Consider the following 17,143-nt stretch of genomic DNA (forward strand, 5'->3'; position numbering starts at 1 on the left):
CAAAACATGCAACAGAGGAAACATGAACTCCACATTACCAGTCTGTGCTGTCAACCCTTTAAATATCCCTGAGCAACCTCTCCTCTGCGAGTCTGAACAGTGGGGCCTCCGTGACCCACATGTGTTAAAGACAAATATAACCCTCCGCTGCCAAAGCTGCTACCTCGAGAGCCGCATGTTTCTGTTGAGAGTCCTGCCGAAAAGTCAGAGAGGTGAGAGGAGGGCATGCTCCTCGCTGTGCTAATCGCTGGAGAGGATGTGAAAGAGGAAGGTTTTCAAAGTGGTCACAGATGGACGTACTCACGCCTCATGCACACACACACACACACACACACACACACACACACACACACACACACACACATACACACACACACATTTCTGTACTTCTATCGTTGGCATAATACATCCCCTATCCCTTACCCTATTCTAACCCTATAACCTGATCATAGGTCTTTGCATTGCGGACAGCCTAATTTAAACCTTATCCCTTATTAACCTGCCTTAACCATTCATGCCTAACCCTAACTTTAACCTAACCACAATTCACATCATAGCCCTAACTTTAACTAGTACCTCAGAAAAGACGTTTTGTCTGATTAGGTCCAGGCTGCGGTCCCCATGAGGTCAATGGGTCTTGACAAGGTCAGTGTTTGTACTGGAAAAGGTCCTTAAGAGGTAACAAAAACTAGTAAACATGTACACACACACATTTCTGTACTTCTATCGTTGGCATAATACATCCCCTATCCCTTACCCTATTCTAACCCTATAACCCGATCATAGGTCTTTGCATTGCGGACAGCCTAATTTAAACCTTATCCCTTATTAACCTCCCTTAACCATTCATGCCTAACCCTAACTTTAACCCAACCACAATTCACATCATAGCCCTAACTTTAACTAGAACCTCAGAAAAGCAGTTTTGTCTGATTAGGACCAGGCTGCGGTCCCCTTGAGGTCAATGGGTCTTGACAAGGTCAGTGTTTGTACTGGAAAAGGTCCTCAAGAGGTAACAAAAACTAATACATACACACACACACACGTACACATGTACACACACACACACAGCATCTTAGAAGCAAATCTTTATTGTGGGGTAGATCTATGATCAGTCACTACCCACAGCCCACTGTGAGTCACAGCGGTGGATGGATGGCAGCAGGAAGAGAGGAGGGGAGGTGAGGGCGGACAGTGAAAAGTATCACAAACACAGAAGGATTAGTTCACGGCGATAAATTTCCCTTTTTGCTGAAAAGCCTAATAAACTCTCGGGCTTTCCTGTATGAATCAATGTGATGAGTCAGTGTCTTATTTCGTCTACACACGGATTTAGACGCCATATGTGACCCCCCCCCCCCCTCCACGGTCTACGATCCAGCCCTTTCGTGTGATACACTTGTAACCCCTTCACCCGCTTTGCAACCCCTCCCTCTCTATTTTCCTCCACAGCATGTGTCACAGTATGTCTGCGAGCCGAGCCTCAGAGATGAGGGTGAAGACTTCACAGCGGCCTCTGACTCATTCTAAGTGTCGACTGTTACAACTGAATGACGGATCCTGTTGATGTGGCTTTTGTTAACGCAGACACGTGATGAGACGAGGATATTTTCTTCACAAAATAAGACGCACAAGGTCAAACAGTGAGAGGCTGAACTGAAAATCACACCTGTGATCATTTCCCCCCCCGGGGATATATTGCTCGCAGTGGCAGTTTGTGGAAAGATGACTCTGCATTTCAACCTTCCTAAATGTCACCTTGCTATAGATTTACTCAGTGATCTCAACCTGGATTAAGTACATTTAACAGATGTAGAATGGGTACTTTGACATTTTTACCCCACTTAATCCTCTTTTGGCACAAAGTTAGATGAGAAGATAATGTCTTCATGTCTGCCAGCAGCTGAGCTGAGTGAAAACAGAGGCAAATCAATGTATTTTTTAGGGGGTGATTGGCTGTTATCACCCATTTATTTCATTGATTGAGTTCATGGAGCCCAGTAGATGAACAGGGCCTCTCTATCTATCTCTCCCACAGAAGTGGGCTACGACAACCACTGGTAGGTTCAGGAATTGTATCTCTATGTCCCAAACCTGTTGGAGCTCAATCTGCTGACATGACTGCCACCATCGAAAGAAAACTATAGAAAAAGACTATGTTGCTCACAGTGCTTTTTGGCAAGGCCGCAAGGTCTTTTGTAAGCTTCTTTGTGAACAACTCGGAAAGTTGCACGATGCATGGATATTTCCTTAAATCTATCAGAACTCCAGTTTTGCTGCAGTGTCGCCCGTCAGCGTCTCCATCCCTCTCTCTGTCTCAATAAACAGATGTCACAGTCAGACCTGGGAACAGTCGAGTGCAGCAGCTGACACGGGGAACCTGATCCCTGGGCTTTCCAGCAGCATAGCTCAGGCACTGCAGCCATTCCTGGCACCCGGGGTCCATCATATCGCTCCCTCCTTTTACCTCAGCTCATATGCCCTGTTCTCCTCCGTATCTTTCCTTTCTATTGACACCCTTGTCCTCTCCTCACCCTCCTTTCTTTCATTCTTATCGTCTATTTTCTGCTTCTTCTCGACAGTATTGGTGTGGTGTGCATGTGGAGTCATCCTCACACATGCAGCACACACAGCACATTAATCCAGACATAATCGAGTTTCTCCTCTGCTTGTTTAGCCGACAGCCAGACAGGGTGGAAAGAGGGCTGGAGGAGGGGGGGCAGTGTTTTGGATGGCAAATGCACAGGTCTCACCATCTGTATGTCCTGCACCAGAGTTAGAAAGTCCTTGGAAAAACGCTTGTCCAGCAGAGCTTCTGGATTTTTAACTGTGTCACCTGAAAAGTCCAGAAAATGGATGAGGCATTGCTCCAGTTGCCCCACAGTAAATCAGTGTTTCACTTACACACCAACAATGTTGCTAACTGGCTTTGGATAAGGATGATAGAGTCCCAGCTCCTATATAAATGTGTGTGTGCTTCTATCCCCCTATGGTGCCCAAGCTCTTCTCAAATGTCAATATGACACTTTGTGCTGGTGACATGGCTGGATGAGCTCTGTCACTGGTTCAATACTGGGAAAAACGACCACATCGATGAACCATTAACCTATAGCCACCACATCCTTTAGTCACAGAAGTCACCAACAGCACTGATTGTATCTCAACATTGTTCAGAGGGTAAAATGCAATTGCTGACCTCCTCTGCATGTGTTATGGGGTAAAATGAGATACATTTAAAATAACAAATAGCCTAAACAGATCAGGAGATTGAAGCACAACAATGTGAAAGGTATTGCTTTTCTATATAGACAATATGATGTTACTAGTGCAATTTATATATAGTTCCACTCCTGGGATACTTCCCTAAAGTGTAAATTACATAATTGCAAGTGAGACATTATCCTTCCACATTTGACGACAGTATCTTCACATTCCTTCTTTTCTTTGTGTATAATACCTTAGACATGAATACACCTCTCCCTTTTGTTGATGTGCTCTGCTACATGCGTCACTATCACACTTCTGTCGGTCCTGGGAGAGGCATCCCTCACTTGTGGCTGGTTTCAACATCGTTTTTTTTGTGATAGTTTTTCTTTACTCTTGTTGAGGGTTTAGGGCAGAGGATGTCACACCTTGTTAAGCCTTACGATGCGGATTGTGATTTGTGGATATGGGCTATAAAAATGTAATTTGATTGATTGATTGTTTCCTCAAAGTGTGTCTTGATCTTGAATCGAGCTCAAGATCGATGTGGGCACGTTCCCAAAACAATCACACAGCACGCAGGTAAAACAACACACCAGAGGCAAATCCACACAATGCAACAGTACAACGTCAAACAGAAAACTCACTCACCTTTCAATCAGCCCAGTTGAATCCCTCAGCAGTGATGTGTGTGGTGATGCTCGAGCAGTTTATCCAATCCAGTGACAGGTAATCTATCAACAGCAGCAGAAATCCTGGGCTGAGACAGGTTGAGGTTGTTCTTCAGCTCCTCTCCTGCTGCTGCTGCTGCTGCTGCTGCTGACTCTCAGTGACGAGCACAGTGGATCTGAGTGAGCTGAAAACTTTTTCCCCTGACTGCTCAGACCATCTGTATGCAGAGGAAAGAGTCCCCCGCTGTGGAGCGTATGGTTGTCGTGGTCAGCCCAGTCACACATGGGGCACCATTATACAGTGGGAGTCCACCCAAACACGCACATGTGCACACACACTCTCCAACTGCTGAAGCCTTATGCAGCACTTACTCCTCCAGTCATCGTCGCTGGTGAGACGCTCACACTCAGTGAGAAGAGTGTGTGTGTGTAAGTTGGTTACAGAGAAGAGAAGGAGGAGGAGGAGGGATAGGGGAGGGAGGAAGAAAGTGTGTATGTGTGCATGTGTGTGTGTGTTTGTGAGAGAGAGAGAGAGAGAGAGAGAGAGAGAGAGAGAGAGAGAGAGAGAGAGAGAGAGAGAGAGAGAGAGAGAGAGAGAGAGAGAGAGAGAGCCTGTTTGAGGAAGTATTAAGATGAGAGCTCTAGCTGAGCAGTGCTCCAGTGGTGCAGCAAACTTTCTCTTGTGTTTCCTGTTCTAATGCAAGGACCTGGAACTTTTTTTTTTTTATTATTCACACTGAGTTCCATTCTTCTGAAAGGTTTTAGAAGCCAAGAAAAAATACAGTGAAACGGTGCTGTGGTACATAATGTGGAAATCCTGAATCTTTCCATACAGGATCTGTGAGTAATCCAACATGCAAACACAGGAGGCTGCGTGCCCCAGTTTTAAGGCGTCCTCAACATGACATGTACAAATGAGTGTGTGCATGCAGCCTGACAAACATTTATTCAGTGACTCTATCCTCACTTTGGTGCAAACCCAGCTGTATACACACTGGTGGAAAGTGCATCTTGTTTACTTGGGAGTGGTCAAAAATTTCCATAGTCTCACACTGGCTCCTTAAGAAGATTTTTCTTGTAGTTGTTCAATACAATTCCTAATGAAAAATGATACGATAGAGGTTGAATCATGACTAAAGCCTTTATACTGTAGCTGTAGGTGTCAACCATGTACAGAACATTCCTGAGCCCAGTCATGCAAACATTAAGCTCCTTACCTTCTTCTCACAACCTGCTTAATTGCCAGACCCAGGCTACTGATTTATGACCAGGAAAATAACTTGAGATGAGAGAGATTCCTCAGCATGATTGTCAATTAGGTTATAAAAACCAAATATCGGTAGTTATATGCGATAAAATGTTCACTGGAGAGAAGACTAGAAGAAGTACGGTGAGTTTATTTATTAATGTTGTTCAAAATGTTCCATGTACCCGCCTCATAAAATACAGCAAACATAGCTATAGCTTGGTGAAAACAAAAAGTGTATGAAGAATCAGATTCACCATGATAAATAATATCACTGACACAAAATAGACACAAAAGCTTCATCAGAACTCAGTTGTGTCCCCAGCCACTTCCTCTGAGCCGGGAATCAGCTGTGAACTAATAAGGATTTGAATTCCAATCTACGAGGGAGGCGGCGGTTGTGTCAACAATAATTACTTCCTCAGAATCAAATCAACAGGGTGAAAATTAGTTAGTTACACACTCAGATTTCTGTGAATGGGGCTGAATCTGACCTGTGTGTTGTGATGCCACTGTGGAGCAGGTTGAGCGAGGTGGCTGAGGACGTGTCCTGGTGCTGAATGTGGAGGAGGTGATGTCAACAAATATGAAACTGGCTGGGTCATTGAGATGTTAGATGGTTGTGTATATAGGGCCAGTCCAAGCACATTATGTATTGATCTGTGTGATCGGTATCGGCATCGGAGGCTGGAGTCGATGACAAACGCTGTCATTACAGACTTTTTATTAGAAAACGATCAATTGAAGAGTCGGTGGTCGTACATGAATCAGTCCAAATCACCCAAATGCCATTTTTATGAATGCAGAGACAACAATCACATGTGGCCAGAAAACCTGTTGCCATTATTTCCATCCCACATTTTATTCTCTCGTACTCCAGGACTGCAGGACACGAGTCATCAGGATCTTTCATGACATTGCACTAAAGGACCCTTTTTTTGACCATTGACCCCTCCAAAAACCACTGTTCACTTGCAACAAGGCCTAAGTGTGGATGGGTGCTGTGAGCATTTCAACCAGAGTAATTTCCCCTTATCATGCATGTCCTCTTCTGCTATCATTAGACCCTAAATTAAACCTATTCAAAAAGTTCCTACCATAGACTTTAAATAAAGATAGACAACGGGTCTCCACCTTCTCTCACTATCCTGACCAATCATGAGTCTTTCTGACCTGTCAATCATGATGTTTCACCCCTTTTTAAGAGCATTTAATAACAAATGAAAGAAAGGGGAGTTGTTTCATGAAGGAGCCACATCAGATGAACAGTGTTAGCTAAGAGCCATCTGTCCGCGGCCGTCCTTCAGCGTGTTTTTATTATATCTGTAGGACATGGAATGCTGAACATGAAACACCGTGACCTTGTGACGTAAGAAGTGGCCATCTGTAAACAAACTGGAGCTGCATCTACTCCCATGAGACACTGCAGGGGGGGGGGGGAGTCTGTCTGATAGGAGATAACTCATGCGATTAGAATGGATGATTCTTCACAGAGGAAGCCTCTGGGAATTGAAATATTCTCAATGGGACTGCTGTTCTCATGGCCTTTGAGTCAGAGGATTTGGACAGTTAGGGACTTCGGGACAGATCATGAAATCCTCTGGAATCCCACAAAGAAAAAAAATCCTCTTCCAGTGGACAGAGATGTAACTACGCCTCAGGCACTATGACTAAATGAGTTTGGGGCTTGTGTCACTGCTATTCAGATATGTATCATTCACTTTCGACCTCTTACTGCTCTGTACTTTTGATTATAGATGAATGTTTGATAGTTGCTGCATAGCATTAGGAGCGACACTGTGAAAATAAATGCAGTAGCAATACTGTAAGAAGCAGAGAAGTGCAATACACTTCCACTTTAGTGTTATATTGAAGGCTTTCAGAAGAGTAAAAGGAAAGTGGAAATGGCTGTGCGTGTGAACGGATGTGAAGCAAGGGAGGGCAGTCCCATCATACAAGAGAAAAAAGAACTGAAGAGGCCATTTAGATGCAAAAGGACACTAATCATGCTTTCTTATTAAAAGTGTGTGTGTGTGTGTGTGTGTGTGGGGGGGGGGCGTTACAGTTCCACTATATGCACAAAGAGAGCAAAGTTAGCAACTTGCTGGTAAAGAGGCATTTAGAAGCCAATTCATGTAGTCGTCAAATATTTCTGGCTCCTCTTTTGATGGATACAGGAAAACAGAACTTAAAAAAGGGTGTGTTTCAAGCTTAAATTCATCAAGCAACACAAAGTTGACTTAAAATGAATCCTAAGCTGCTTTCAGACATCCACCGAACCCCAGAGATCCTACGGACAATCACCGGAAGGGCTGCATGTGTGAAGGCAAATGTCAGAGTGAGAGCCTCAAGATGTTCCGCAGACTTTCTCCTGCCAGCCCGCTACTTCAAAGTCTGCAGAAACTCTGGATGAGCTGATGTGAGAACTCAACAGGAGATCACTTCCAGCGAGTCGGGGAGACGGCGCTTCTAACGCACGACTGAAGATGAAAATAATAAAAATGAAACAAATATCTCTGGATGAAAAAGTGATGTCATACACTTAGGAGACACTGACAATGGTGCCAACAGAGCTTTAGTGCTTTTGAGCTTTGCTGATGTGCTGTATATAAAACCATGTGGTCTCTGCAGCAGAATTAAAGCGTTACATCCTGAATCTACCTGCTGCAATATCTCTCATTTGAACAATCCAGAGATTTCTGTGTTGTTGTGAATGAGTCTGAGTGGAGAATCTCCTGCTGCACTCTGCATGTGTGAAAGGAAACCTCTGGAGAATGTCTGGACCGAATCTGCCGGACATTCTCAAGAATTCACGTCTGAAAAGGGCTCTACTGTTGCTTTGTATCTGTTGGATGAGTCTATAGGCAAGAAATTCATTAAATCAACTTAAATGTCCGTGTTTACAGCATGTTTCTGCTGCCCCCATATGGCCAGTAGAATATCAAAAAGTGGATTGTGGTATAAAACACCCTCAAAACTGGGAGCACCCTAGTTGCGTGCTGCTCATGAACCAACATTTCTACAATTTTTACTCTACAACGAAACCATAAAATGCAAAAAAACATTGACGAGGCAGTTGATGTAGAATCTGTGAGACATAGCACTATGTTATGGTCAGGTTCACCGGACCGGAACCTAGACAGAAACATACCACAGGAAGGTTGCATTTCTTCTTTTAACTTGCTGAAAGTTGCTTCGAAAGGTCAACACTAACTCACATCCCTCAGACATTGTTCCTTCCTCTTGTCTGTTTCAATCTGTAACAATCTAATTAACCTCCTCAAGCTGGAAACATTTCTTAACATATATATATTTTAACATTCATCATCCTTTATTTGAACTCTTTAACTGTTTATTTTGCGCTTGTTTATTAATATTGATAAAGTTTTTCCTTTCTTTAGAGACAACAGTGAGAGCTTCCCTCCACACCAGCAGTCATTTCCCGTTGTTTTCCTTGATGCAACATTGCACCCTGGTGGTGACTTTGAAACTTTTAAGACTAGGAAATCTATCAAGCTTGTTGACACCTATTTATCTTCATCTTTATAAATGTGCACACACCATCCCATCGATGTATTACGTAGGAAAATATCACACTTTGATACCGTGGAGTACACATAACACACACATCAAGGACAGTGACTAACACACACACACACAACCCACACACACTCCCTTAGGGGTTGCAACTAAAAAATTCATTCTTACACCATTTTATCCCTATTTGTAAATATACCTATTTTATCTTTTATACCTAGTTGCTTGCTGCTTCTGTTGTTGTTGTTGTTATTCATGCTATATTTCTATGTATAAAATTTCTTTGTGCCTGAGTACAATGACAATTTAGATCTTTGAATCTTGAATCAACTTGTATTACGCCGCACTGTGACAGAAGGCCGTCATTTATGTAGGTTGAATTCTATATGATTCTTATCAGATTTACTCCAAACACACTTAAACCCAAATGAAAATAATCCAAGTGAAATTTCATATTGGAATTTTCTGTCAGAGCTGCAGGACAATCTGAATTTGAAAATAAATGCACAAATTATACAATACCACCAATGAGCCACCAGAGGTCTGTGTGTTATACCAAATTAAGGCACTCAGAAAAACTCCATGGCCCGACTGTGTATTATTTATGAGTGCTCTTTCTTAGACGTTGTGTTTCCTCATCATGTGATCAACACATACCGATCCCTTTCTTAGGAACACATGCATATTCAGGAAATAATGCAATCCGCCAAACAGCTGTCAGCAGTGAATTTAATGCAGTTGTGCAGATACAGGTTAGGATGGTGTGTTCACATTAAAAATCAGAATGGGTGGAAATGTGAAATTTGATCTCAGTGACACAGTATGAGGGAATCCAGATTTCTGCTGAAACAGGCTCGTGGTCAGGTCAGCGAAAGCAACACGGATTCAACATGCCTTTTGTCACCAGTCCAGATTAGTGGTGGTGATGGCAGTGTGATGGTGCAGGGAAGGATTTTCCAGCACAAGCGCCACATCAACATCTGATTAATTTTTTGTGACAACGTGCAACTTGTTTAATGAACGTGTTTTCAGTGAATTGCCTCCACAGTCACCAGATCTGAATTCAACAGGACACACGTGGTAGGAGAGGAGATTGGAGGCCTGAATAAGAAACTGCAGAAATCAACTTCTTCAATCATGGCACACGGACAAGACACTCACATTTAGTTCAAGTTTTATTTATCCATTCACATACACATTCAGGGCTTCTATGCTTTAGGTTATTCTATGCACACACTACAACCACGGCTACAGGAGGTAGCGAACTGAGGCTTTGAGGAGGTCCTTTGTCAGTATTACTATATTTGAGTTCAAGTGAGTCTCTGAGTGTGTGAGTCTTTAATACTCCAACCAATCATGCCCATCATGTAATCCACCAATCATGTAACAGGAAACCACACTCTAGAAAACTAGTAGTAGTTACATGAATAGACTGACAGTCAAATGTTAGATTTATTTATTGAGCTACTGAAATTATGATAAAGCTAGCTACCACAACTAACTAAAGCTACACAAGCCCGTGGGTTGTCCATTGTTACCTTCCCTTATGAGGTTATGTTTTCATTGCCTTTGTTTGTTTGTTTTTGTGTTAGTTAGCAGCATGACACAGAAACTACGGGACGGATGTGGTATGGGTCAGAGGAGAATTGATTCAATTGTGGTTAGGGGGTGGATCTAGGAATACATTTTTATTCCGGGAATAACTAAATAATCTTGATGAAAAAATCTGGCACATTTCATGGACTGGTATTTAGAAGTGTGTAATGTGGTGTGGCTTGATTAAATTTAAGTGGACTTTTGGGCCTTGACGGATGTATGAGCTCAACTTCTTCCCAAATCCTTTTGTTATGTCACATTGTCAAGAAAAAGACAATCCCTCCTGGGGGGTCAGGTCGCTGAGGTCAAGGCAGCGGCTGCTTGTTTCACTCGTGCAGGTTTACAGGAAAATCTCTCTGAGAATCATAACAAAGACAAAAAAAGACAAAGTAGGGACGAAGACACCGCTGAATTAATTAATCAGACTGGATTCTGCCTCTTGCTACTGTTCACAAGCCTCTGCTATCGATGTAATCAATCAGCTCACTTAATTTCCCCTGTCCCCAGTGTTTATGTGTCGCCTCGTCATTCTGCAGATAAACAACCTGTTGAGGCGAGTTGCCAAACTGTAAATACCACAACATCTATTTGCAGTAAATCAGTGTTATTTACTACTCCGTTCACGCACCTTTGTTTCGGCAGTGACGTGCTCAGGGAGTCAGATAAAGGGTATTTCTCACCAACGCTTTCCTGTTGTTGTCCAGGGTCCTTTGTTTGGTTGCGAGGCCTCGGCCTGTCGGTTCTCAGGGGAATGAGAGGAACGCTGGAGCACTCGGTACACTCCTGGCCTCGAACGCAAACTGCTCCCATACCTGTCCTGCTCTGTGTGCGTGCGTCCGTGCAGAGGGTCACTTTGTCCTTGGATTGAGGAGATACACATACGTCACATATACCTGCAGTGAATTCAGGTCCTATAGGGAACTTTACCCTTCACCAGTAAGGGACCACACAAAAAACTGTGAAGACCACAAAATACATTTTGCTATACATTCATTTTCATTATTGCTTTTTTGATTATTTTTTTAATTCAGGATTATTGAATTCAGAATTGACATTCACAGAATGACAAAAGAAGAAAAGAGCTTGACCTTGATCCTTTAGAAATGGGTTGTCTTTCTTGTCATGTTTATATTTTGAATTCTTTGATTCCCACTTTTTAGAATGAGAAAATAACTATATCTATAGAATAGCTTTTTGTCACTTGTATTAATCAGATTATTCAGAACGTTTAATATGATTTTCAATGACAGTGTGTTCGTGTGAACGACTGTTTTGGTGTTTCATTTAATTAACAATCAAACACATTGGACAGGAAGTTTCCTCTTCTAACTCCCGACGGGAGGATAAGGCTCCTTGTGGTTGTGTGTCCCTTAACAAATTCCAAGGTTTCAGAGTGTCACTTGAGAAAAAAAAAACCTTGCTTTGAAATTCCTGTGCATGACAGACACAACAACAACAGGAAGAAGGGCCATTTTCACAGGTGTCAGGAAGCACAGGAAATAAACAAGCTGGACACTGGAAAACATTTTCTGTACCAGTAAGAGTCAGAGGTGAGGCTCATAAGAGTTATTTTTAACTTGGGCAGGATTATTGTCCAAGTTTTTGTCCAAGATGTGTGATAGATATATTATTTCATCTCCATTAGATGTTCTGTGCTTTAATACTGCCTGCTGACCCATTGTAATGGAGAAGAGAGAAAATCCATCTTCCTTTAATCAATGGTTGCTTACTCGGTTTTATTATAAATGATACATGGTCTTATTTAACCCCCTGATTTATATATTTAATGTGATACATTATTATTTGTCATTGAACGCAGGTAAATCCATATTTTTATAGACTTTATTATTTAATAGCATCTCCCAGTACAAAGATGTGTTGTCTCTTCTCTCAGGGAAATGATTCACTTCTCTTCTACTGTATGAGGTAAAATTGAAAAGCTACAAGCTACTTTTTTTTACCTCCAGGAAGGAAATCCTATTATGTCAAGAAAGACCCTGAGCATTGTGTTCAAATTTTATCATTTCTATTTATTACTTTTTCCCATGTTGCCTGAGATCCTCATCTATTTCAATACAGTTTAATAGTCAAAACTAAGTTCATAAAATAGCTGCAAAGACATATAAACTTCTCCAAATTCTCTCAGATCAGTCATAATGTCTTGTAAAACTGGTACACCCACTATTTACCCTTCAGTTCTTAATCTATTTAGTGGTAAAAGTATCTTTTATTTTTTTTGACTGATATGTTTTCTGCATGGGAACATAAAATACTTTTCCATTTCAGGAGGCTGAGAAAGTTTTGCGTTCCACGACTTAAGAGTCGAGGATGCCTCACAAGGATTATCTGGGAAACAAGAATTCCTTTCGCCTAAAAAACCCAAGCTTCTATCCAGACATCGTGGCATTTTTACCATTATTCATCCTCTCTTAATAAATAAATGTCATCCTAAGAAAATAAATGGCTCATAAAATTCGTGCCACAATCTCTGGTTCTACTCGGTTTCTAAATGGGTCGGATGTCTCTGCATCTCTACATGCAGAGTCAAGTGTTGCATAGAGGGCAAACACGAGTTCTAAATTTTGCATGTCCTTTCCATTCTTTTGGAAAACAGGATCGTGGACTGAGAAATCACTCCAGTCACATTGATGTGCAAAGTGAGAGCTTTTATTCCAACATAGCTAAAAGGCACCGCAACCTCCACTTTCTAAATTCCCTCCCCTGTAAGGAATTCATGTGCTCTATTAATATTTGTCGTTCCGCTCTAAATTTATCCCGAGCATCTGTAAAATATTCAAATTAAACATAACAAACAAAAAAATTCTACGGTTTGGCTTTGTCAGGTAACCCTTCACCTAAATAATAATATCCCTGAGTGCACCGAGTGGTGATCTTGTATCTTGGCATCATCCTATTGCTTACAGTAATATGACAGTAACCTGAAGTGTGCAGCCAAGACAACACTTGAGATGGTCAATATTTAACTTACCCCAGAATTGAACTCTGCGGAGAAAACTGAAAGTTCTATTTTTGAGGTTCATAACTCCCAAACTGTCCAACATCCGAAGGTTCAACGATGAACTCAAATAAACAGAACAAATTGAACCTTTTGCTTAAAAATGTCTGTTTGCTTGATGTACTTCTAAAATACTAATAATTTGATCATTCTTTCTGTTCTCAAACTGTGATTACGTATAATGTGCTTTTTATTTTACTGCACTTTTATTAGTTTAGTAACACAAAGATGTTTGAGTCATATTGTCATTATATCAATAATGTATGTTTTTAGGTGACATTAACTGTTGCTAGTGTCATAAAACCAAATGATGCAGTTACTGCATATGATGCTAATGACACAAAAAGATGAACTTTGCACAGAAAATCAAATGACAACAGTCAGTTATAACTTTGGTTTAATTGTAAGAGCATTCTTTACAATGGCTGGCATATTATATATGTACTTCCCACGTCATTTATTTATATATACAATGGAAATTAAGTGTCATTGCGGAAAACATTAAAATATTTCTATATCCAGTTGGAAAATGAATATGAGAGGGAGCTGGATAATTACAGTTTCAGTTCATTTCTAACAGATGAATAAGAGAAGAAAAGAGACAGAGGATTCGAAGACAATAACACATGCTGCATATTTCAATAGAAAAAAGGTGACGTGAACAAAACAACACTTCCAAATGCTGTAAAAAATTCTGTTTATCATTGAACATATAATAAAATATATCTTTCAGATCATTTATAAGTTAATGCTACATTTACACTGAACAGATTCAGTCTTGTTGGCACCCGTCAGCGAGGGTTGAGCCTCTTCGGGGCAGCGGACCTGTCCGTGTGTTGGTCTCTGACTTCTCCTGAGCCCAACTCTGCCCCTGACAACATGAGAGAGAAGAATATTTACACCAGTGCCATCTCACATGACTTAATTCAACCATTTCAGTGACACATGCAACACACCCAGCCTTGACTAATAACACAAACCTTTGGAAAGACAGTGTGAGTTATCTTTATTTAAAGAAGACTTGCTAGTTTCTTACCTGCGTCTGGGTCCGTGTTGAGCTTGCTGGCGATTTTGGCGAAGAACTTGAGGGTGAGACAAGCTCCTGTCTCCCTGTCACAAATGCCTCCCTTGCAGCTGCATGCCTTACGGCACTCGACCCCATAGGTTCCATAGACACAGTCTGTCAAAGCCAAGAAATATCACATTACTGATCATTTTGGAACAAAGGGAGAAAATTAGTGTACCTGAATGGCTCAGACACAGACCCCACTTCTTAGTTAGTTTGTGACTCATACTCACTGTCAGTGATGAACTGATCAGGGATCAGCAGGAGCTTTGATATGTCAGTGATTTAATATACAGACTCAAATGATAGAGAGATAATCACCAAGTCAAATAAGCACTCAGAGACAGTTTCATCCCCCAGGCCATAAGACTTTTAAACTCCTCTGAACTGCAATAACTCCACCAAACCAGCACCCTGGAATATTTGCATATTTACACTACTGCACAAATTGAACATTCATCTGTAAAGATATATATTTAGATGTATATATTTTATTTTCTATTTTAAATTTTTGATATTCTATTTCATTGTTATTCTATTTTATTCTATTTTATTCTATTTTATACTATTTCTATTTCTATTTTATTTTTTTGGGTTGAAATTACTGAGCATTGCTTAAAGAGAGTGCGTGAACCAAGCATTTCATTGACAGTGACTACTTCATGTTATCTCTGTTCATTTGACAATAAAAAATCTTGAATCTTGAATCTTGAACATATGTGGAGCTGCTGGAGTCTGCACCTGTGCACGTCCATAGCCATCGTTTTTTAAGACAAAGCTGCTATTTTTTGTTACAATAAAACAGCCTCAAGACTGAACGCATGATGGGATTCTGGTGCAGCAGAGCATCACTCCATTCCAAACCGCATCATGCAGAAACAGCAGAAACAACAGGCTGTCTAATGTGATCGTACCTCTGCAGATCCCATACTCGTCTCCGTAATCGTCCTCGTCCTTGTAGAACTCGCAGAATAACCCCGGTCCGCACTTCACCCCGTGCATCCCGGACACGGTGCGGTAGCAGTGCTCCCCCCTGCCGGCCGTGCACACCTGGCAGCAGCCGCAGTCGTCCAGGACGGTCCGGGCGCAGCGCTGCGTGCCGCCGCCGCACCGCTCCACGCTGCACCGGTCCGGGCAGTTCACCGCGTACTTGACGCCGGCGCCCCACGTCGCCCCAGCGTCAGGCACCAGGAGGGAGGAGAGCACCGCGATGAGGAGCAGGGACATCACTGGAGGCTGCAGGAGGAGGGAGAGAGACAGGAGCTGGAGTCAGGCAGCGGGCTGGAGAGGAGCCGGAGAGGAGAGGGTCGCCTCTGGCTGGCTGGAGAGGAGTGACCCGCGGTGCAGCAGGTTGCGCGGTTATCAGGGATGGAGAACTTTGTTGTTTTGCACATGGTCAGTTTCCTCATTCCGGTGTTGTCGTCCCCCTCTCTGCCACTCAGCCCCCTTTTTAGAGATCCGGCTCGGGAAGTGGGATTGACTGTGCAGCGCCATCCAGGACCCGGAATCCTGTGTGACCTGATGTCACAAGTTATCTTGGGTTTGTTTTTAGAGGGAGTGACGGAGGAGCCCCCACGCAAGACCCCCCACACGTTTGTGGGACGTGAGCCAGGTCCAGGCCAAACATGTTTCCAGTCACAACATCCTCTGATAGGAAGTATACTGACTTTATTTCACCCTGAAGGAGATTAAGGTTTATCAGTTATGAAATGTTGGGAATTTCATATTAAAATAGAACGCTATATTTAATAAAATGCTTCCATTCAAACCATCTGGTTAATACGCAAAAAAGTGAATTTATGGATAAGTCTACAAGAAGACACGAAAAAAAATTGCTTATTTCTTGTAGTGCTTTTCTTTTTACAACTGTTTACTGAAATTCAAACTAGTCTTTTTTTCTTAAATCATATTCTGGAACAAAAAAAGGGACTGATTAGAAATTACATGACAAAGATTCAACACCGGTTTAAACCAAATGTTTTTAAGTTTGCAGCCTGACTTTAGTTGTTGATTATGTTCTTTACAATGTTACATCATTAGTGCATCATACGATAACACACACACCAAAAATACAAATGTGAAGGGATATTCCAGCAATTTCGTATTGCAGGTAAATAAAAGGAATGCAACAGAGGCTACAACCTCTTGCTATTTATTGTGGGTCAAGGTCAAGGTCCAAAAACAATGGATCTTCTGATCATAAAGGTTATTTTCAAACCTTCTTTCATATACAGGCTAAGCAGATCACAAGTAAAGTCTGCTAAACACACTCCTTGTTTGATCGACTGATTTCCATCATTAACTTGCTTATTGTTATGATATTGGTTTGAGGGGGTGGGAGCTCAAATTTAGGTTTTGGCCGCCGCAGAAGTATTTTGTCTGGCCTGTCTGGATTCATGCACAGGCTGCATGTTTCCCTTATTAGGACTTCTCATTCACTTCCATTCATTGTGGAACCAAAACCTTATCCCTAACCTTAACTTGACCACACTTCACATCTTACCTCCAACCTTAACCAGGAGCACAGAAATGAGGTTTTGCATCATTAGGACCAGACTTTGGTCCCCATGAGATCTACTGATCCTGTCGAGGTCAGTGATTATGCTGCAGGTCCTGAGAAGTTTGGCAAGCTGATTGAGTATTTATTCCATATCCTTGATATCAAATTTCAGTCCCCTCCACTAGTTCGGTCTTTGTCATCACTGGAAATTTGGTCGCACTAGTTCAGCATCTTACTGTACTAGTTGAACAAAAAATCTTACTAGTCACTCTTTTTCAGCAACTAGTGGCACTTTTTTTCAACTAGT

The 17,143-nt window shown here is 41.9% G+C and overlaps 2 protein-coding genes across 2 annotated transcripts in view; both read right to left on the reverse strand.

Moving 5' to 3' along the window:
• Positions 1-3,965, reverse strand: part of arhgap24 (Rho GTPase activating protein 24) — a 63,493-nt gene extending 59,528 nt beyond the window's left edge. Inside the window, exon 1 of the mRNA XM_061072013.1 lies at positions 3,856-3,965. The gene's annotated coding sequence lies outside the window, so the exon portion shown is untranslated. The remainder of the gene's footprint in view (positions 1-3,855) is intronic.
• Positions 3,966-13,666: 9,701 nt separating this feature from the next.
• esm1 (endothelial cell-specific molecule 1) lies at positions 13,667-15,722 on the reverse strand. The gene is made up of 3 exons (XM_061075774.1): positions 15,251-15,722; positions 14,307-14,450; positions 13,667-14,141 (listed from the first exon to the last, which is right to left on the reverse strand). Exons 1-3 carry the CDS (start codon positions 15,561-15,563, stop codon positions 14,062-14,064), a joined length of 537 nt encoding a protein of 178 aa, XP_060931757.1. The 5' UTR covers positions 15,564-15,722; the 3' UTR covers positions 13,667-14,061.
• Between the last annotated feature and the right edge of the window lie 1,421 nt (positions 15,723-17,143).

The sequence above is a fragment of the Limanda limanda genome, chromosome 1, assembly GCF_963576545.1.
Source record: "Limanda limanda chromosome 1, fLimLim1.1, whole genome shotgun sequence".
NCBI classification, from domain to species: domain Eukaryota; kingdom Metazoa; phylum Chordata; class Actinopteri; order Pleuronectiformes; family Pleuronectidae; genus Limanda; species Limanda limanda.

Bases quoted from the DNA above. Each gene is read 5' to 3' on its own strand.
- esm1 (XM_061075774.1), bottom strand. From the start codon at position 15,563: ATGTCCCTGCTCCTCATCGCGGTGCTCTCCTCCCTCCTGGTGCCTGAC. The intron at 14,451-15,250 runs GTACGATCACAT...TGGCTTTGACAG, and splicing joins CGAGTATGGGATCTGCAGAG to ACTGTGTCTATGGAACCTAT. The intron at 14,142-14,306 runs GTAAGAAACTAG...TCATGTTGTCAG, and splicing joins CAACACGGACCCAGACGCAG to GGGCAGAGTTGGGCTCAGGA.